Below are 22,388 nucleotides of genomic sequence, written 5' to 3' on the forward strand. Positions count from 1 at the left end.
AAATGACACAAATTGATTAAAAAGTTTACTCACTTGGATGACTAAACAGAAAGTGAATGCAACTGTTTCTTTAGGGCATTTGACTAGGTTTCAGTATTTTATGGTTACCTAAAATTCTGATTGTTTTAAACACAAATAAGTGTCCAAACCTTTCCATTTATGTATAGAAGTTCATTTGAGAAGCTTGCTTTGTATTTGTAGTTTTTGTTTTTATTATTTTGATGTATAATGAAGAATGTTCCTGATTTAATACTTGTAGAAGCAGACAGCATGGTTGAGAGTTCACTGGTTCTGGCATTTGGAGACATGGATTCTAGTCCTGGCTCTGTCTCAGCAAGCTCTCATACAATTTTATTCAGGTCATTTGACTTGCCTCTGCTTCATTTTTAAAGCATGGAGTTAGGAAATTGTCATAGCACCACTATGAATCTTCTAAATAATCTATATTGGCTTTGTCATATGCCTTGTTCACTTCTTAGTATACTGAATCCTAGAATTTTAGGGTCTTATGGATCATTTCTTTCAACCTTGTCATTTTATAGACAAAAACTAAATAAAACCCAGAGGAGTTGAATGACTTGGCCCAGTTTGTACATTTTATTAGTGAAGATGAGAGGGCTAGACTTGAGGTCCCCTGATTATTTCCTGGTCCCTTTTACTGACCTACATTTTTCAAGTTTGTTTTCTTAACCTATTGGTAATATTTATAAATTTAAAATTTATAAGATCATTTTATAAAAGACTTATGTAAATACTGATTATTCTCTGAGATTTATTTCATTTGTCTAAATATTTTAAGTACCAGACAATAAAGAGGCATGAGGATGTGTGGGCTGAGAGTCTTCGTTATCGGAACCCTGACTTGGATGGCATGGCAGGCTTACAGCGCATCTCACTCAACTACAACACCCTTATTGGTGATCAGGGTGCCAGCGCTTTTGCACAATGTCTTTGTGACAGTTTGTGGCTGAGAGGTTGGTAAAAACAGTTGTTTCTAGAGGACAGAAGCAATGGTCTCTGACCTGGTTCATCTTAACAAGTACAAAAATGACTTATTGTCAGATTTTTTACTTTGCTTTGTTGTGGAATAAGATATTTTAGTTTGATTTTGATACTCTGGCTTTCAGAATATTAGTTGAGAAATAACGTTAAAACAAGGAACGTTATATACAATATCTTTCATCTTTCATTTGTGTTTTCTCTATATAGCTTATCTGCTTTAGATGCTTTAGAAAAATGCCTTTATGGACATTTTCTTCATTCTTTCTAATTTTTTTGTGTGTATGTGTATGTGTGTATATATATATATATACACACACACACATATATATACAAGCCTTATATATAAAAATATGTAATATAGGATTTTATATAATTTTATATATTTTTGATAAAATATATGAAATAAATTTTTAATGTCCCCAAAGTCTTAGTGCTGTTATAAGCTTTAATAGCATAAAACAGCCCTAAGACTTTTGAGACACCATATACATCTTTTTCTTTTCCATTCTTGTCATAATTTTCCCTTCTTAACATTTTTTCCTCTCTTTTTTTAATTATTGCTGTTGTAGATCTTCTTCTCTTCTTCCTCTACATTTTTTCTCACCTCTCTTCAGGTGACTCACAGATCTTATATTCAGTTTTAGACTAGAGTTCAGTCTCACAGTTGCCTATTGGACATTTCAAACTGAATTTCCCAGAAACATCTCAAATTCAACATATCTAAAATAGAACTCACTATGTTTTTATCCAAACACTCTCTTTTTTCCAAACTGTCCCTATTTCTGTCCAACACATCATTTCTTTCCAGTTTCTCAGGTTTGTAACTATATCCTCCCCACCTCACTTTCCCTCTACTCCTGTCTCATACTCAAATTAGTTGCCAAATCTTGCTGGTTCTGCCACTGTATTGGCTCTCCTCTCTAAGCCTTGATGTTATAAAGCCACCCCCTTGTTTCAGGCCCTTATTGCATCTTGCCCAGATTTATTTCAACAACCTCTTATTTGGCTTTCTAATATCATCTCTCCATTCTACTTCATCTTCTGCACTGCTGCTAGTGATTTTCCATAAATGCAGTTTTGACCACATGACTTCCACTCCATAAATCAGTTTCTATCTATTGCCTCTAGGATCAGCTATAAATTCCTGTGTTTAGTTTTTTAAAACCCATTATAATCTGCCCCCAAACTATCTTTCTGGCCTCATTGTATATTATTCCACCTTCTGCACTCTGTGATACAATTTGTGTTCCCTTTGCTTTTCACACATCACCTATTTCTGTGTCTTTGTACTAGCTATCTCCAGTTCTATAGAATGTGCTTTCCTCCTCATGTCTACCTTACAGAATCCATCTCTTCCTTCAAGAGATAGCTCAAAAGCCATAGCCTATGGCCAGTCTTTCCTGGTTCCCCTTGACTGCTATGCCTTCTCTCATAAACTCTCTTGTATTAACTATTTTGTGTTTATTCCATTTGTATTCTGTATATATGTATATGTGTGTTTATTGTCTCTTCTATCAGAATGTAAGCTCTTTGAGAGTAGGGCTTGTATCATTCTTTGTATCCTGAGCACCTTATACATAGTAGGTGCTTAATAAATACTTGTAAATATTGAATCTCTTAATAATATTGTTTGCCCGACTTTTAGAGATCAAATAGATGACTGGCCAAGGGATATAGTACAACACTTTTGCTTCTAACTATTGATTATAGACCAAAGAAGTCTGATTAGTTATAGCTATTTTGCCATAACTATGAAATTTATCACCTTGACCTCTATGGACTTCAGTTTCCTTATGAGTAATTTAGTAATAATAATACTTGTATTACCTACCCCTCATCCTTGGAAATTTTTGTGGTAATATGTCCATTGGCCAGATACTTTTCATTTTTATTTTTGTAACCCCATTGTCTAGCACAGGACCAGATATACAGTAGACACTAATAAGTATTTCTTAATTGTTTAATATTATTACCAGGTTCAGAGATGAATAAATTATGACTATATATATATATATATATATATATATATATATACATATATGTATATATGTGTGTATATATATATATATATATATAGTTTACAATCTAATATTTTGCTTTGTAAGCCTTTTAGTAATGTATAAATGTGGTGGTGATAAAGTGAGAAAGTCACCGCTCATGTTAGCCAAGTCCCTTATGGTAAATTGAAGAATGATCTTTGACAAGAGTTACACAGGATAGGTAGGCATGAATGAGTTGTGATTTGCCCATGTCACTAAGCTTACTGATCCATTTCAGTGTAATGTAAAGAAGGATGCTCCATATGTGAGCAGTGTTGACTATTATATTAGCTATTTACATTTAGTAAATAGAATTTACTAAAATACATCTAGTAAATAGAATTATTTTTCTTATTTAAAGCCCTTGATCTGCAGCAGTGTGGAATTAGCAATGAGGGAGCTAAAACCCTACTAACTGCCCTGGAAGGAAATACAACTTTGATGGTTCTGGATGTAAGAAAAAACCCACTAGTTGGTATGTTATTTAATTTGTTTTGCTGAATTAATCCTGCTTGCTAGTAATGGAGCTTAAAAAGTATTTAAGTTATAAGTACTCAATTTCTTTAAAAGAATTTTAAAGTGGAACTTATTAAATATGTTATACAAATGATGTTTCCTGGTTGTTCCTGTGCTGAAGATGGGGTGGCTGTTGGCCCTTGTAGTAGTAGACCTGGCACTGCAGAATAAGTTCAGCATTTTGTTAAGTAATTTTTTGCTACACCTTTATTTGTTACTTTGTGTATAGCTCACCAGAGGGGAAGGAGGGGACCCATACTCTAACCCAATTCAGCTGTTCATCCTTATCAGTGAACTGTATATCCATAAATGTTGATCTCTAATACACATAAACACTCCCATGACTTTTATTTTACCCTGCTCCCTTTGTCTGTTAGGCCCTTGCTAGAGCTGGTTTCCTCACAAGAAATGTTAGGATAAAATTTCCTTACAAAAGTACATTTTTTAGCAAGTAAATTAAGTTTTTATGATCTTCTAAATTTTGATTTGAGTATATAGAGTATAATTCTTAACACTTGATTTGTTCAGTACATCTACCATTAGAAGCCCCTCTTTCCCTCTCAAGACTGAGATTCTCAAGTGATACTACGAAAAATTAGTAGAGCTTATCTGGTGGTTTGAAAGATGACCAAGTAAAAACTTGGCAAAAAATATTTTTGCAGTCCCTTCATCTGTCCTTTCATCTATATCACTTGTTATTGATGAAAGTAGAACCCTTTTGGATGAAGTTATATGGAGAAATAGCCTCAAATATTTTTTGAGGGAAACAGAAATGTACCCAAAGAGATCACATGTATATAATTATAGTAATAGGAATTGGGTATGTTTCTGGAAAAGGAACGACAGTGATATTTGCTAGTTTTCTGTTTTTCAATAAAAGTATTTACAAAATCAGTGGGAAATTTGTAATTTAATTTTTATTTCACTTTAGATCATTCTTTGATGAAAACGATTATTAACAGAGCTGTCCAGAATGGAAAGAGTGCTAAACCAGAGGTATGGTATACTTTTTATTTTGTCCAGAAGGATTTATTGATGTGTTTATTCTTTTATAGAAAAGGCACACATGAAATTCATTTTTCAGTTACAAGTCAGTCATTCTCTGCCTAAATAATATAAAGGCAATCTTATACTTTTCCTTCAATTTGTATTGTCAAAGATTATATCGCTAATTATATCACCAAAAGGAAGTTTAACAAATTTTTTTATTTATTTAAAATTATAATTGCTAGCTAACGCCAAAACCTCATAATTTGTGACTGAAATGTAGTATTTTACTTCTCTTTTCTAGTACAAGTGGTTAAGTTCTCCAACTTTAAAGGACCCTTTCAAAACTAAACAGAAAAAAAGAACTATAATTCTGGGAAATGGTCGAAAAGGAAAAGCTACTATTCGTATTGGTAACCCTGCTTTTTTAACGCCGCTTGGAAGTTCTTCCTGTAATATTTACTTACCTTTTTTTTTTTTTTGGGTGCTTGAAATGTTCAGCAACAGCACTTTAAAATTAAAATATGCTCTAATTACTATACTATATTGAAGGTATAAATACTGACTTCAGTTAGATTGTGAACATTTTAATTAAGTTAATTAGCATTGGCATTATAGTCTTAACTTCTTGTTTTTAGAGAAAAGTCACTTAGGAGAAGGTGTTTCTAATTAAACTCCTCCCCAATACCCCCAATCCCAGCTTATTTGCCCTTAGGGAATTTTTTATGTTGACTGCTATGAATAGAATATTTATCTGTTTATTTCTGATATTTTGAAAGTAAATTTTGGGGAAGAATTTGATAAAGAATAAACATAAAGGAGGCAGCTAGGTGACTTAGTGCATTGACAGCCAAGCTTGGAGTCAGGAGTTTCTTGGTTCAAATGTGGCCTTAGACACTTCCTACCTGTATGACCTTGCACAAATCAGTTAACCCTAGTTGTCTAGCCCTTACAGCTCTTCTGCCGTGGAATCAATACATAGCATTGATTCTAGGACAAAAGATAGGTAAGGGTTTTTACCTTTTTTTTTTTTAAGAGTAATCCTAATGATGATACTTATTAAAACACAGGGATATTTTTGAAGATGTCTGTTTTCTTCTTCCTTTATGTACATTTATTTAAAATTATTAAAAATTTATCTTCTGCGCACTTATCCAATACGAATGAAGTGCTAAAACAGAAAATAAATGAAGATTTGTCTAATATTTTCATAAGAGGACATAGCTATCCTTTGAAATGTTTAAAAGATTATTTGCTAATTCAGATGAAATAGGTTTAAAGAGAAATGCACTGGAAGACGAAAAGGTTTATGTTCTAAATGCTTTCCCAAATGTAGGTATATTTAGACTTTTGAAATTAGAGCTGCAATTCAGTGATCAAATGTAGTTAAAATTCATTTACTTAAAAAACTTTTGTTCTTTAAGAATTTTTAAAATAGTGTGAACAAGGGCTAAATAAACAGTTTTAGCAAGACTTTTTCAGGCCCCCTCATTTGCTTTTGGTAGTCAATCTTTTATATGCCATCTTGTGGCTGATGAGAACGGCAGTGTATCAAGAAGATATTTATGTGGAAAAATATCAAGATCGCCTTCATTGTAGATTGTGAGCATTTTAATCAAGGAAACTTTAAGACTATAGGAGATTTCCTGCATTTTACTTCTATAAGAAAAAAAACAACAACGCAAAAAAATATACCCTAAAGCCTTTTTTAAAAAAGCTTAACTGCTTGTTTGTGAGCTTTTATATTTACTTTCTTGAGCAAGAATTTTGATTGATTGTATACCAACTTGGGGGAACAATTGGTATCTGACAATAAACTACCAACTTGTTTTTTAATATAGATTTAGAGATTTAACACGTATTAAGTAATTCTAATGAAAAACAAATAAAAATCTACAAGAGAGGCACAGAAGACAAATTAAATGTATTAATAAATATATGGTAAAATTATCTATATTTTGCTCCCAAATTTAAACCTGTTTTTCCTTGGTCAGCTGTGAATTTTTGCCTTGTTTTAAAACCTTAAATGCTGCATTCTGAAATAAGTCTTGTTTCCATTGAGCTTCTCTTAGGGATAAATAGTGAAGTGATCCAGATGTTTTGGAATAATATACCTTAGAATTATGCTGAATTAGTGCATCATTTGGGACGATATTCAGAAAGGATTTGACAGACTTGAAGTTTAGCTTTTACAGTACTGTGAATACTGCAGTTGTTGAAAGTTAAAGCAGTTGTTGAAAGAATGACTTTAAAAATGTTATTGTTGGTTCAGTTGTTGTTCATCATTTTGTTACCTACAATGTGGTATATAATTCAGTGGATCTTGAGAGCACTGCTTTCATCATTGTAGATAGCAAGTCTGTTTATATCTTTTCATCTTAGTTTAATTCTTGGCCAAGTTGTCCCAGTGTTCTTCAAAGAGCCCACTCAACTTTTCAAACCATAAATTAACCCATTATTTTGTACTTGATCCATTTTACAGAATTTTTTTTCCAGACCTGTGATTTCATCAAAGAAACTGCTCTCTTTAATGCAGATTATCAATTGTTCTGTAACTTTTTAGTTGTAGTAAGTTTTAGACATATTGAAAAATGTGCTTGGGACCACAAGGGCAGTATGTGCCACCTTACTTCTCAAATAGAGCTTATATCAATCTCTTAGAGATTTGATAAGGAAACCAAGTATGGATTCTTTGCCAAGCCCAAATTTAAGAGTATATGAGAATAAGAATATGTTCATTAAGGACATCATGTTTTTTAAATTCTTAAATTGAGATTAGTAGTTAAAGAGCTGACCTTAGAATCATAAGAACGGTGTTAAAATCTCACCTTTTGACACATACTGACTCTGTAAGTCCAAGCAAGTGATGTAACTAGTACCTATCTATGGTTGAGAAACTTTCTCACTGTGACATTGATGCCACAGGCATATCCCTATCTCTTTATTAATGTAAATATCTGTAAATCATCCTTTAAATGATTTACATCTTTGACTTGACACTAGTTCTGCTAGTGGAAGATCTGGTCAATAGTAGTTTTTAAAAGAATGGATTAATAAATGGAAAGAGATAGACTACAATTTGCCTATCAGTTTATCTTTAAATAATATAATTATATCAAATAATGAACAAACTAGTACATAAAAAGAAACATTAGTTATGCTTTATTACCTTAACATTTATTTTGTGTTAAACATTCTTAAATTTGTGGAAATCATTATTTATATAGAGATTATTACATAGAGCTAAATTTTTATAACTCATTAGTGAAACCTGATAGTATTTAATAATGTAACTTGGAATAAAAAGCAGTTTGGACTAGTGAGTAGAGAGGAAGATCTGGGTTCTAGCGCTATCTCTCCCATGTGCAGGTTTTATGACACTGAGTGGCAAGGTACTTAATCTTAGTATCCTAACAAATTCTCCTGAGACTCAATTGGGTAGAAGTTCCCGCCTGAAGTTGTAGATGAAGTTCCTTAGTGATAGTGTCCTGCACCAAGGAAATCACATATCCATTATGAGAATAAGAATTTTTTAAAAATTTGGTTTTACTTCATATGATTAAGCTAAGTGAAAATATGATTCATTTGCAAACTTTACTGAGATACTGAAAAAAATAATTTTGTTTCTTGGGCTTTTTTATGTTTGCTTCAGTAATTTGGAGGCACAAAGGTAAGCTCATAAAATCAGTGTTGGGGTTAGTAATTAATTTCAGAGGGCATAGGAGATTAATTGTGTTAGTAGTTAGCATATATATACAAAATTCAGTACCATATTTAGGCTTATATTAAGAAAGAAAAAAAGTAAGTTAAATAGCACAGGATGAACAAAATTTTAAGGTAATTTGTAAGGTGTAAATTCATCCCATGGGCATGACAGAGTAAAATTTTATAAAAATTTGCATATCACTGACTTGTACTGACATCTTATATCCTGTGTACTGATTTCATATGCTGTTTGGATAGTGAGAGAATTGAACTTAGCTAATAAATTCTTACAATTATATAAAAAGTTAACTAAGGTGTTCTTCATGTTGCAAGAGAGGAAATTGAATTTTTTAATATAAACTTCAGTTTATCTTTTACCATTTTCTCTACTTATTCATGATAAATCATAACCTTGACTTGATGATCATGATTAACTATATATGATAATGTATTAGTATAATCAGATAAGCTAATTATACATAATAATAAACCATTGTTCTAAGAATTAATTATAAGGTTGTTATAATTTCAAAAATATTTTCTCTTGCCTATTTTCTGCTGTTTAAAATTTTGTATTTTGTCTTCCATATAAAAGTTTGGTTTTTTTTTTAAGTAAAAGTAAAAGACTAACACTGAATTGCCTATGAAACAATCTTTTAGTGAAAGTAGAGAACAGATTCCTAAGTTTCATGCCAACACTTCCCTCTGATAATCTTAGGGTCGGAGAGAATGGTTTCAAAACACTGTAATACTCTAGCTGCAAAGTAGGACTTGTCCAAAAGAAAGTTTTCCCATTTTTCTCAAGTACAGGAGTACAGAAGATATTAGTGTGCATGTCTGAGACTAATGAATTTGGTAGAAAAATGTGGTAGGCACTTATTCTTAGCTAATAAACTGGCAGTGTCATCCTTTATTTTCAATGATACATATTTAACTTTTCTTTGAGTATCTATCACATGCTTAAATATCTTTACCTTCATACTCGGGTTTGAATTCTCTTGTGATTTATAAGGTTAGAGGTTAATTGAAAGATTCACAGACTGGAACAGGAAGAAATCAGTGGTCCACTGGTACATTTCCACCAGCCCACAGTGATAGCACCATTCAGCGTAACCATTCCCATGTCATAGCTTGGTACACACTGAGATAATTCTGTGACCAGTCCCAGTATTTATGCATAGCAACATAAAAGATTCTAACCTGTTGCCCAAATGAATTAACCACCATTCCCATATCTTCTTCTTCAAAAGAGAAGTTTGAATGTGGCCATGCAAGGGCTAAATGAAAAAATACTGAAGTAACCTCATAATTTCTCCAGTGATGATATTTGGGAAAGATTAGTGGCATAAGGCTTCCACATATGAACTTACAGATTCAGTCTTTTCAAGCTAGTTCATGAGTTGCTAATCTTGTCAATATATTATATGTAACTTAGACATTATACTAAAAGCATCATTGGCATAGTACAGCAATAATATAAAATGTAAAATGACTTCTTTATAAAAGGACATAAATAAATGTGCTTATTCTGTATTCCCTTAGCTTAAATGCTACATACATATTTTTATTTTACTTAGGTTTGTATGCATATATGCTAAATCTAATATATGCATATCTTTTTCATATTGCTTTTAATTTTTTTTTTCCTTTAATGCCTCCTCAAACCATTCAGGAGTAACATCAGTGAAACCTCCAAGTCTAGGAAGCAAACACTTATACAGTAAAGATTCTTACTCTCCAGAGTCATTACCACCTGGTACATATGGCTTTCTGCCTTGGCGTACTGCGGAACGTGCCAACAGGTGCAGGTAGTGTATTTTTAGCTTTTGTCTTTATAATGTAAGAATAATATTGATTATGTGAAATATGAGCCTGACAAGAAGTCAGATTGCATATGTTTTGAACCTAAGTGTAAGTTACATTGATACTTATTTAGAAATTTTTATTCTGAAACTAGAAAAAAGAAAAAGAATGTTTGCCGTAAGAAAAAATTTAAGCCATCAAATTTCAATTCTGACAAAAGGATCTGTTTGTAAAAGTTATTTTTTAAAAAGTATAATGGGTTAATTTTGATCTTGATGTGAAGTTATTTTTGTTTCTTAAGAAAAATTAAAATATTCATTAAATTCAATGTTAAAAATTTTTTTGTAGCACTGGGGATAGATAAAAAACAAATTGTCATTGCCCTCAAAGAGCTTATGTTCTAATAGAGTTCAATAACACTATATCAAGATATTGTTTTAATTACTCATGAAAATATTTTGAGGCACATACATTTCAATAGAAATCTAAGTTTATTTTACCTATAGCAAATGCTATATTTTATGACATTAAAATTTCCTTAAAATGTTATATAATCCTAACTCAGATGTTTCTTTGGCAGTCCTGAATATCATATTCTTATGGTGCTTATTTCAAATATATTATCTTTATATTAATAATTGTTTCATAAACCTTTAATCTTAATTCTTATCAGGAAAAATTATAAATTTCAAAGTAAAGATGCTCTCCTTAATTTGTAGGTCAAACTTTAGCAATCTCAGTCATCCAAAACATGGATACATATCTTAAAATAAGCAGTTAGAAATGCTTTAATAATATCGATGCATCAGAGTATATTCACTTCACTCAATGAGAGTTTATCGTGCCTTTTCTCAGGGTCTGGACTCTTACTTTACAAACAATCTGAACAAGTTTGGTTGTTTTAAGTTCTAATCCAGAGACGATGAGAAACAATAAATTAAGAGATCAGAGAAACATAGTATAGTTGTGGCATTATGGGGTAGTTATTCTTAGAGTAATATAAAATGACAGCTGACAGTGAATAGACAAAAACTTGGTGATTATATGTATCCTTGAGTAGACCTCAGAGTTGGACTAGATTGGGAGTTTTTAATCTTTTTTGTGTACATGGACCTTTTGGCTATCTGTTGAAGCCTGTAGATTCCTTCTCAGAATGTTTTTTAATGAATAATTTAGATTATAAGGGAAATAAGTTATATTGAAATAAAATTACTAAAGTATTTTAAAAGACAAATCTATGCACCCCAGAAGAAAAACTCCTGACTAAATAATCTGTTTCTTTCCATCTCAAATTGTTGGATTTTTTTTAAGGAAAAGGAAAAGAAAGGCAAATTTTTAAAAATTGTAGCTGGGCCTTATGTTGATGTTAATGGTGATAGTTAATAAAATGTTACATTATGTTCACTGTATATCAGAAAAGAGAAGTATATGTGAAATATTAAACTTTAAATTAGCACCTTAAGGATTAAATTTTATTTATATGGAAAGTTCAATTTTGTAAAAATAGATATTTTCCCCAGTAATGTTAGTTCAATATGCTGTTGTATGTTAATTATAAATCCAACATTTTAAACTTAAAATGTGATGTAAATTAACTGTCTCTTTAGGGGATTTCCACTGATTAAAACCCGGGATTTACCTTGGTCGGTTCAGGTAACATGCTAATATTTGTCATATTTTAATTTGGGGGGTAGAGATATAATTTCTGTCCTAATTATTTTGTTCAAGTTGACTGTCCCTTTAGAAGACAATACCAATGAACTGTTTTTATTACCTGCCATCTGTGTCTTTAAAAATTCCCAGGTGGGTTTTGCAGATGTTTGTCTCAGCAGTAAGAAGAAACCATATGTTGTTAAACAGAAAAAAAGGAAGTTAGTGTCTTCTTAATGTGAGCTGCCTTGCTTCCCAGCTTATTTATGGATAGAACAGATTTTAAATAAAGACATTTGACTTGAAGGAAAGTAGTATGATAGTAGTTTGAATTGTACTACTGGCCTATGTTTCTGCAATAACTAGGAATCTAGAAGTTGATATTATGGACTTCTATTTTCTGGTTAATTAGCTAAATGTTCAAACAATGTCTTTTTCCTTAGGTTTTATTAACTATATTGCATGTTCTAGTTTTGTTTTTTGAGGCTAAAATGATCCACCCTGGCTTTGACAACCTTGCTGTGGCTATTCAAATCTGTGTGAAGGAATTTTTAATCTCTGGGAAAAGACAGCTAAAGAACAGCAAATGATTTATATTCCAGGTCTCAAAATAAAAAATCTATAAAGCTAATTCTTCCCATAATAACCCCTTTTAAGCTTTGAGTTAGGAAGCTTTTCATTAAAAAAAAAAAAAAAAAAACGTATTGAATGCCAAATATTTACAAAAGCTTTTTTGGCCTACTGCCCCCTTTCCAGAAAAAATATTACTTAGCCCCCTGGAAATTAATTTTTTTAAATTTTAATAGCAATTAATTGGAAAGATAAATGCACCTGTGGCCATCACTGCCCTCCCTGGATCGCTGCAGCACCCACCAGGGGGCGGTAGCGCCCACTTTGGGACACACTGTGCTAGATAATCCTTTTATCCTTTTTTTTTTTTTTTTTTTTTAAACCCTTACTTTCTGTCTTAGAATTGATAGTAAGTATAGCAGTAAGGCCTAGTCAGTTGTAGTTAAGATTTGAACCCATGACCTCATATCTCTAGCCCAGTTTCTCTGTCCACTGAACCACTTACCTGCCCCTTGGTTATGGTCTTAGCATTTTTGTGGAATAATCTTCTTTCTAATGTACCTTGAAAGAAATAGAATGGAGAAAACTCTATGGCACTCATAGTATTTCTCCATCCACACAATAATCAATGCCATCTATCCACTGTTTTGTGACTTAAATTAACTATCTTTTAGGAGCTTTCTGTTGATTAAAAGCTAGGACCTAACTTGGCCAATTAACCTCAGGGTCTTAGAATTTCCCAATAATGAAATTCTTTCTGCTTTAATCTATGACTGTGAACCTAACTTTTGCTTATTTGTGAAGTTAAAAGAAAAATATAATCCAGAATGTTGAATTAGCCACAGTGTAACCAGCAAGAAAAAGTATATTAGGCTCCTATCATTACATTCAGGATTGTTATTATTGGATGTATCTTGTATCTCTAAGATGGAATGGAAAAAAAATTCTTGCAGATGGATTTGCACATTCATCCACTTTTCATATTGCCCAAAAATATGTACAGAGAAGTGTTAGATAATGAAACTGTCAGATAAGGATGTTTTACTTCATTTGGAAATGTTCTGAATGTGCTTTAGTCCTTGATCATTTTAACCTTACTTAAACAATTTCTTATCATTTTCTTTAAGCAATTGGATTTTCCTGTGAAAGTAACTGTGGAGACCCCATCATGCTCAGAAGAAGAAGAAGCAGAAGATACTGTTTTAAAACCACTTCCTGAAAAAAATGCTTTAACACCATACAAAATAAATGAAATACAGGTATGAGGCTATCATCTTGAAAGTCTGGATAGGTTTATTCTACTTTGTAGCTTTTATTTTATAATATCTACCATACCGTGCTGTCTTCCTTCATAAGGACTTTTAGAGTCCCCATACTTTTATAGTAAAGTTAAGATCTTCTCTGAAAATTAATTTGATCATCTAGCTATCTGCCCACTGTAAGCTTAAGCATAATATATATATATATATATATATATATATATATACATACTCCTCATAGAAATAAAAGGGGAGGGGGATTATTTCTATGAGGAGTAATGAGTTTTTGAATTGGAAACTTGGCAATAAAGTTTGGTTTTTGCAAAGTGATTTCACAGGAGACTATATCTATCATCACACACTTAACTGAACAATGTAAAGAATCCAAGATCCTGCTGTTCTTATTTACAAAAAAAGAAATTGATTCAGTAAAGCAAAACACAATCCAGGGCAAGTCACTTAACCTACCTAACTTTAAGTCTCAGTTTCCTCATTTGTAAATATTTGTAAAACAAGAAAGTTGGTTAAGATGGCCCTTGAGGTTCCTGTGAAACTATGACCTGAATAACTGTTCTTTAAAATACCTCCCTTACATATATCAGAATTTTATAAGGTTACTTAAAAGCTGTAGCAGAGATAACCTTGTTTGGCAATGATCTGGTCATTTATGTCAAGCAAAAGCAAGAGATAGTGGAGTTCAAGTTAATGGGATTCCCTTTAGAAGGTGAGATGCCCAGCTGCCAGTATTTCCTAATAATGTTTCCTAGATGATCTATAGTCCCTTGAAGATTTGGCCCAATAGAGGATGAAACCCTATTCTCCAACTATGATATGCAATTGAATGATTAGCCAATAGAGTTTCTCCATTGATCTATGTGTATGGATCTTTTACGGCTACTACAAATGGACAAGTTGAGTCCAGAATTAAAAAGATAATGTAGTAAAATAAAAGAAATGGTAGGGAAAATAAAATGAAGTACTTTGTTTTACCCAATAGGCAAGTAGGATCAAGATCTCAGGATCTCATTACCTCTAAAATTTGTACTGAATGAAAAATTTAAATAGATTAAAGTTTATTTTAGATGTCTAATGGGTATGCTCAAATTAACAAAAATATAATTTCTGCTAAAAGAGTGCATCATTTCCTAAGATTTTATGAGATATAATTTGAAAACCAATCTCTAAACCATTATAGATTTTTTTGGTTACAAATTTCTAAATTGTTTGTATTAGATGTAATATTTAAGTGAAAAAAGGAAAGTATTGAAGACTTCATTTTAGTATTATTCTGTTTAGTTTATAAGACTGTCTAGATTTAAGAACTTTCTGTAACTGAGAGTGAAAGATAGATTTTCCTGGACTTATTTTCCTGATTTCTTTCAATGTTGACTGAAGAAGCAGATAATATATAGTGTGCCTCCCTTAATACATAATGTATAGGCACTTATATTTAGCCAACAGATAACAGAGATCAAGATTATATGTTTCATATGGACTTTTTATTTTACAAAAGAATTCACTTTAAAAATCTAGTTGGTGGGGGCAGCTGGGTAGCTCAGTGGATTGAGAGCCAGACCTAGAGACAAGAGGTCCTAGGTTCAAATCTGGCCTCAGATACTTCCCAGCTGTGTGACCCTGGGCAAGTCACTTAACCCCCATTTGCCTAGCCCTTACCGCTCTTCTGCCTTGAAGCCAATACACAGTATTGACTCCAAGAAGGAAGGTAAGGGATTTAAAAAATAAAAATAAAAATCTAGTAGGGTGGTAGTTATATGTTTCATAGATAAATAACTTGAGTTGATAGAGTGGGAAATTTTTAAGCTAAAGTAGTATGAGCCACTGTTACTGACTCTTAATAAGAAAATATTATAAAAGATATCTGAGATTTGATGGAAAATATTTGATTTGTAAAATATGGATTTACATTTTAAGCACTACTACTATGTGTTTTAGGTAAAATTAGGTTTATCTGTACTGGAAATAGTTTGTATAAAAGTTGTCCATGTAGATGTCCTACAATTTGCTCAATGTTGTCCCTGTTTTTAAGTTACTAAGCTCTTTTATGGTAAATGAGATGGACTACATTATACTTTCTATAATTGTCACCAAGCTAACATCTTAACTTACTCTAAGATAAAAGAATTATAATTAATATGACCAAACATTTATAAAATTAACTTAAGGAATAATAGAAAATATTGTAAATTTTTAATTTTAAAGACTCTGGAACTTTCTTCACAAATTTATTCTTGAGGCTTATAGCATCAGAAATTGAGTTTAAACCTTTACTATAAGAAGAAAGTTTCCATAAAGCCAAAAGTTCTTTGGTCCCCTACTTTGAATAAAATCAGTCATTTTCTTAAAGTTGCAAGGACATGTAAGTTTTGCTTCCTGAATAAAATATGATAAAACACAAACACTGAAATAGATTTCTGAAGTATTAGACAAAATTATAACTATTAAAGACAACACCAATAGGGCTATTTCACCCTCTTTCAAGTCTATAGCTGTATTCCAGAATTGTAGAAAGTGTTACCTGTCTTCCCAGTTTTGTTGGTAAATTTAATCCTTCTGACTTCCACAGTGAATTGAAAAAATGCATTTTTCTTTCTTTTAATAGTAAATAAATACTCCATGTTAGAAAATCTGTTGTATTTGAGGTATTTTTCAAAGCAACAAAATTGTTAAAATAAAAGCTATTATAGTTTTCAGAATCCTATAGAAAGTTATAGTTAGAGTATCTTTACAATATTTAATAGACAAATACTTTTTGAGTCTGATAATGCATGCTGAGTGTCCAGATTTTGGCATTCTGTAGAAAAACAGATGTAGAATTAACTAGATTTTTCTGCTTTTCATCCATATGTTTATTGTTGTATAGAAAAGGTCTTTGAATAATATCAGATAAGATTTTGCAGTCCTTGGGTAACTGAGTTATCTAGGGCAGATAAACTGCACTTAATAGTATGTAATAGTTTTCTAAGTTAGAGGTAGTTCACTCTCTTCAAGGGTCAAAATTTAGCAGTGCTTCTTTTATTATTTTACAGGATTAGGTTAGGATCTCTTGACCCATGTGCTTTGCTAATAATGGCAGGGTTATCAGTTCAGTAATTGTGGGCCTGAAAACACAGTCTGTACCTTTACCCTCTCTCCTTCTTGACCTCTTTCCTCACCTCCCCCCAAGTGTCTTGTTAGTCTCAAAGGTGAAATAATGCAAATAAGTCCACACACATTTGTCATTCTGAGAAAAAGAAATTACAAAGCACATACTTTACTAGTCACAATCAAAGAATCTCAGAGTTGGAAGGGATCTTGAAAAACTATCTTAAGTATAACCTGTACTTCAACAAAAATCCTTTTTACTAAATCTCCAACAAGTGGTCATCCATTGTTCTCTTGAAATCTTCAGGGAACTGGAACTCTGGTATTTCTAGGAGCTGGCAGTTGCACTTTTGAATAATTCTAAATGGCTAGGATGTTGTGTTTTATTTTTGTTTTTTAAACATCAAGTCTAAATTTACTTCTTTGCAACTCGTTCCCATTACTTTTAGTTCTCTCCTTTATGGTCAAGCAGAATAAATCCAAACCCTTTTTTATGTAGCAGTCTTTAAAATAGCATGGGCGATAAAGAAAAGAATTCTGATGGTAGTCTGACATGTTCTAGAATTGGGGATAATAGGTAAGTAAAGAGGGGGAAAAAAGGATTTTGTGACTTATCCTACAGAGAAAATCAGCTCAAAAAAGGATGAGGTGCTTCAAAGAATGAAATTCTGGCAGTATAGATCCACTGAGAATTAAAAGGAGAAATGAGCCAATTCTCTTCTATGACTTAGCCAGATTGACCATTCTGTTCCTCACTCACTCATGACTCCCTCTCTCCCTACACCAGCAGTTCCCTGTGCCTGAGATAAGCTCCCTTCTTAGCTCAACTTCATAGAATCCCTCTCCTACATAAAGATTACCTGACTCCCCTTTCTACTGCTAGTGCCCTCCCTCTCTACCTGTCTTGTATTTAACTACTTTATTCTGTTACTTCAGACCAATTTATATACTTTGTGCACTAGCCAACTTAGTCAGTCAGTAAACATTTATTAAATGTTCTAAGGTCTGGAACACAAAAATGAAAAAGGCAGCCCCTGCCCTCAAGGATCTAACAATTTAATGGGGAAAGACAACACACAAAAAGAAACTGAAAGGCGAGGGAAGGGATCTGATGTAGGGGGCTTAAGGAGTGCTGTTCATTGAGAAGTGAAGAGTTGGTTCCTGAGTTGCCCTCCTTAAATGGAGGTTCTGGAAGGAGACATCTAGTCAGAGGGAAGATGCCAGGGGGTTAGGGCTTCTGTGGAGGGATGAGTTCCAGAGGAAGTGATCTTGCAGGATAATGAAATTTCTCCAGCTTGTCAAAGTCCTAGAGCAGTGATGGTCCAGATGCGGCCCCCTGAAATGTTCTATCTGGCCCAGTAACATTATTCCTAATCTGAGGACTATAATGAGTGGGATACAATACAATGAAACTTTGAAAGAGTTGCCTTAGAAACAGACTGACAGATGAGCATTTCCTTTCCTTTGGCCCCCTCTTTAAAAAGTTTGCCCATCACTATCCTAGAGGATTGTGGCTGGGGTAGAACTTAAAGATGGGAGGTTCTTTTGCCAACAGATAGAAACTATTCTTACCTATGTAGTGCAGAGAGAGGGGGTCATGATAGTTTTTTTCGAGCTTTGGCTGAGTTCTATAATCAGTTAGGGGTTTGGAATCTCTCTGTACTACACCTATCATTTCTTAGTATCATTTTTCCCTGTTCCTGAAATGAATAAAGTCTGATTCTCCAAGTATAGGATGGGAGAAATGTGGCTAGTTAATCCTTAATATGAAAAGGTCTTCAGAGATGAGTTGACAATAAGTTCAACGTGAGTTGATAATTTAAGATGGCAGCCAAAATGTTAAACACAGTCTTAGGCTGCATTAATAGTGCCATAGTTTACAAGATGAGTTTAGGTATAACCCTTGTGCCTTGTAGGTAGACCACATCTGGAGTATTGTATTCATGTGTAGCCCTCACATTTTAGGAAGAACATTGACAAGCTGTGATGCTTCAGAAACAGGTGGCAAGAATGAAAAACATGTCATTCAGAGATCAGTTGAAAGAGTTGGTTCTATTTAATCTAGAGAAGAATTAAGGGAGATGTGATAGTCATCTTCATGTGTTTGAAGAGTAATTTGTAATTTGAAGAATAGATCTTTTTTATCTTGTCCTAACCTCTCTTCCAGTTTATCTTCAACTCCCTATTGGACATCAGAACTGAGTGTCCTATAATCATCTTAAATTCAACAATTCCTTACCCATTCAACTGAAAATTGCCTCATATTTCATTAAAAAAAATCAAGTCCATTTTCAGAACTCTCTCTTGTCCTGTGTTCTTCATTTCACATCACACGTAAGATTTCTGCAACTATCTCCTCCTCCACTCCCATTTCACATGAGGATGTAGCCCTTCTTCTTGCGAAGGCAAATCTCTCCATACACATGATCCTATCCAATCCATCTCCTGCAGGGAATTTAAAAATAAATGACCAGTCTTGAACATTTAAAGTAGTTAAGAAATTTTAAAAGAATTAAAAGAACTTTGAAAATGATTGCAAAGTATAATTGAATTTCTCTCACCAAAACAGCACTCCTTATTATTCCTATGATCTTAAACTCCCTTTTCTCCTCTCTTCCTTATTTCCTGTCATTCAGTTACCTTATACCATTCTCTCCTCCTTCACCCCTTCTTTCTAAGGCTAAGAACCTCTCTTCTTGTTTAAGTGATTCCATGTCATTCCTTTTCTTCCAACAGATTGCTCTCTCTGTCATCCTCACTCTCACTTATTTTTAATCTCTTTTTTTCTTACTGGCTCATTTACTGCCTATAAACACGTCCATGTCTCCCCATCCTGAAAAAAAAAAATCACTTGATCCTTCTATCCTTACCAACTATGGTCTTATATCTCTTCTGCCCTTTAGAGCTAAACTCAAAAAGGTGGTCTGTAATAGATGTTTCTCCACTTTCTCTCCTCTCACTTTCTTCATATAATCTGGCTTCTGACTTTATCATTCCACTGAAACTACTCTCTCTAGAAGTTACCAGTGATCTTTTAGTTGCCAAATCCAGTGCCCTTTTCTCAGTCATCATTCTCCTTGACCTCTCTCCAGCCTTTGACACTGTTTGATACTCCCTTTTCTCTAGGTTTTCAGGATATCATTTTCTCTTAGTTTTCCTCTTACCTATCATATCACCCCTTCCCTTTCTCCTTACTTATAGCTGGATCCTCCTCCAGAATATGCCCTCTAACCATAGGTGTCCCTAAGGGTTCTATTCTGCCCCCTTTTCTCTTTATTATTTCACTTCGAGGTAGGTACAGTTATTATTTCCATTTTTACAGTTAAGAAACAGGGTGACTTGCCCAGAGTCATCCAGCTAGTAAATATCTGAGGCTGGATTTGAACTTTGGTCTTCTTGACTCAGTAAGCCCAGAGATCTATGCATAATGCCACTAGCTGACTCATTCTTGTTGAGCCAATTCCAGAAGTACCCTATCACTCTCTTAGTATAAGTATACTGAGTATAATTCAGTCTCCATAAGATGGATGGTGCTTTCTAAAAATCTTGAATTTCTCACTTTTATTCTTCAAACAGAAAAGGTACAAATGAGAATTTACTATCACTTGGAAGTGACTTAATGTATGACAGAGGTATCAAATTTGCCACTACTTAAATGTGTAATCTGCTTAAAAAACTTAATTTCTCTGAACATGACTTTGTAAAATTAGAAGATTGTATTAGATGATCTGTAAGATATCTTTCGACTTTGAAATTTAGTTTTTAGAGCTGATTGAAGCCCTGAAGTTAAACCCTCTCACTTTATGAATAAAGAAAATGAAGCCCAAAGAGTCTGTGACTAGACCATCCTCCTTTTTTAGTTCTTTGTAAAGTATAATAAAGGTACCTGGGTGGTGAGAGTCAGGAAGACCTAAGTTCAAATTCTGCCTCTGATACTTACTACCTGTGTAACTCTGGGCAAGTCACTTAATCCTACTTTCTTCATCAATAAAATGAGCTGGAGGAGGAAACGGCAAACCACTACCAATATCTTTGCCAAGAAAACCCCAAATGGGGTCACAAAGAGTCCAACACAGTGAAACAACTGAACAAACAACAAAGTATAATAATCATTCTGCTGGTTTTCCACAGGAGAAATTGGAAGAGTGCATAAAGCAATTAAAAGCAGAAAGGATTATGAGAGTCAAGGCTGACAAACGAGTAACTGAGGTAAAATTAACATGAATTTGCGCTTTTGTGGTTCACATTTGAGCTTAGATATTTAGGCTTTAGAATGAAATTTAAGTTAGTACATTTGAAAATTGGTTGCTTTGTTAACGTTAATGTTGAATTCATGTATATAGTCTGTTGATTAGTCTGTAAGGATAAAAATACGTTATTTCTGGGTTTTATTTAGCTTTGTTTATTCTTTAAGCACCAACTTAGTGTATAGTAGCATGTGGAAAAACAGAGGGTACAAAAGAAATTTAAGAACCAAGCAAGCTTTGGATTCTTATAATATGCATAGGAAGATGTGAAGCCAATTAAGAGAATTAAAACCAAGGTATGTAAATGCTAACAGAAACATAAAGCAATAGAGTGGCTCAGGTTCCTCAGAGTTAGTAAAGGCTTTTTTGAAGGTGAATCTGAGCCTTGTGGGAAATGATTGAAGGGCATTGATTCAGCAGATGCAATTTATAAAGTCCCTGCAGAGGCAAGGCAGAAAGGGTAACATCAGCAAGGGCATAGATGAAAGAATGAGCACAGCAACTTGATAGAAGAACATGGGGGAGGTGGAGGCAATGTGGTATGATTGGTGGCAGGATTGGCTGGCTCGGTGAGAGCCTTGAACGTGGAGCTAAAAAGTTGGCATTAAATTCAACAAGCAACAGAAATCAGCTTTAGTAATTTATCTCACAATTACTTATAAGGAGATCTAAGAAACAAATGAAAACACAGTATTCCCACAATTTTTTTAGTTTGAACTTCTGTATATTTTCTCCAAGTAAAACTTTTAATTTCATTTCCTAATTGAGAGAATGTTTGTCATTTTTCTAACAAGGAAAAGTAAGCACTTTTTGGAAATCTAATATGAATTAAATCAGTTATTGGGAGGCTTTTTTTGTTATGTAATCATTTAGGATTATGAAATCATAAGTTGGTTATGTAATCACTTAGAAGAGGCCGCATGCGATGGTGGATGGAAAAGCTGGCCTCAGAATCAGGAAGATGTGGATTCAAATACCACTTCTTGACATAAACTGACTTCCTGACCCACAGCTTCTGCTTATCCAGGCAGCTCTCTAAAATGACCTAAGTTGCAAGGCAGTTTCTTATATTTGTTGGTTAGAAGTAGTTTTCCTAGGAGATCTCATACTATTTTGAGAAATAAAAAATAAATATGAGTTTTAATGCTATTACCCCAAGATTATGGGGAATGATTTTCTGTTTTGACAATGAAACTTAATGGAATACAACTAGTTTTTCATTCCTTATTTCATTTCTTATTCTTTATTTCATTTAAACTTTGTTTCTTGTTTACAGTGAATGACAATTATATTCTCTTCTAGCTGGAACTTGAGAATTCCCAGTTGCGAAATATAAATTTCTCTCTCTCTGAGGCTCTTCATGCACAGTCACTAGCAACCATGATTTTGGAAGATGATGGTGTTTTGGGCAGTATTGAGTCATCTTTCCAAAAGTTCCATGCTTTTTTGGATCTCCTTAAAGATGCTGGGTAGGTTTTCTGCTCTTTCTTCCCTTAGTTTAACTTTAG

At 33.2% G+C, this 22,388-nt stretch overlaps 1 protein-coding gene across 1 annotated transcript in view; it reads left to right on the plus strand.

The window, feature by feature from the left end:
* The window catches only part of CEP78 (centrosomal protein 78), a 31,603-nt gene that overhangs the window by 6,372 nt on the left and 2,843 nt on the right, over window positions 1-22,388 (plus strand). Inside the window, exons 6-14 of the mRNA XM_044657230.1 lie at window positions 800-974; window positions 3,403-3,516; window positions 4,489-4,553; window positions 4,849-4,957; window positions 9,922-10,057; window positions 11,660-11,705; window positions 13,400-13,531; window positions 20,765-20,842; window positions 22,183-22,349. Coding sequence (XP_044513165.1) covers window positions 800-974; window positions 3,403-3,516; window positions 4,489-4,553; window positions 4,849-4,957; window positions 9,922-10,057; window positions 11,660-11,705; window positions 13,400-13,531; window positions 20,765-20,842; window positions 22,183-22,349 — 1,022 coding nt within the window. The remainder of the gene's footprint in view (window positions 1-799; window positions 975-3,402; window positions 3,517-4,488; window positions 4,554-4,848; window positions 4,958-9,921; window positions 10,058-11,659; window positions 11,706-13,399; window positions 13,532-20,764; window positions 20,843-22,182; window positions 22,350-22,388) is intronic.

The sequence above is a fragment of the Gracilinanus agilis genome, chromosome 1 (assembly GCF_016433145.1).
Source record: "Gracilinanus agilis isolate LMUSP501 chromosome 1, AgileGrace, whole genome shotgun sequence".
Lineage (NCBI taxonomy): Eukaryota > Metazoa > Chordata > Mammalia > Didelphimorphia > Didelphidae > Gracilinanus > Gracilinanus agilis.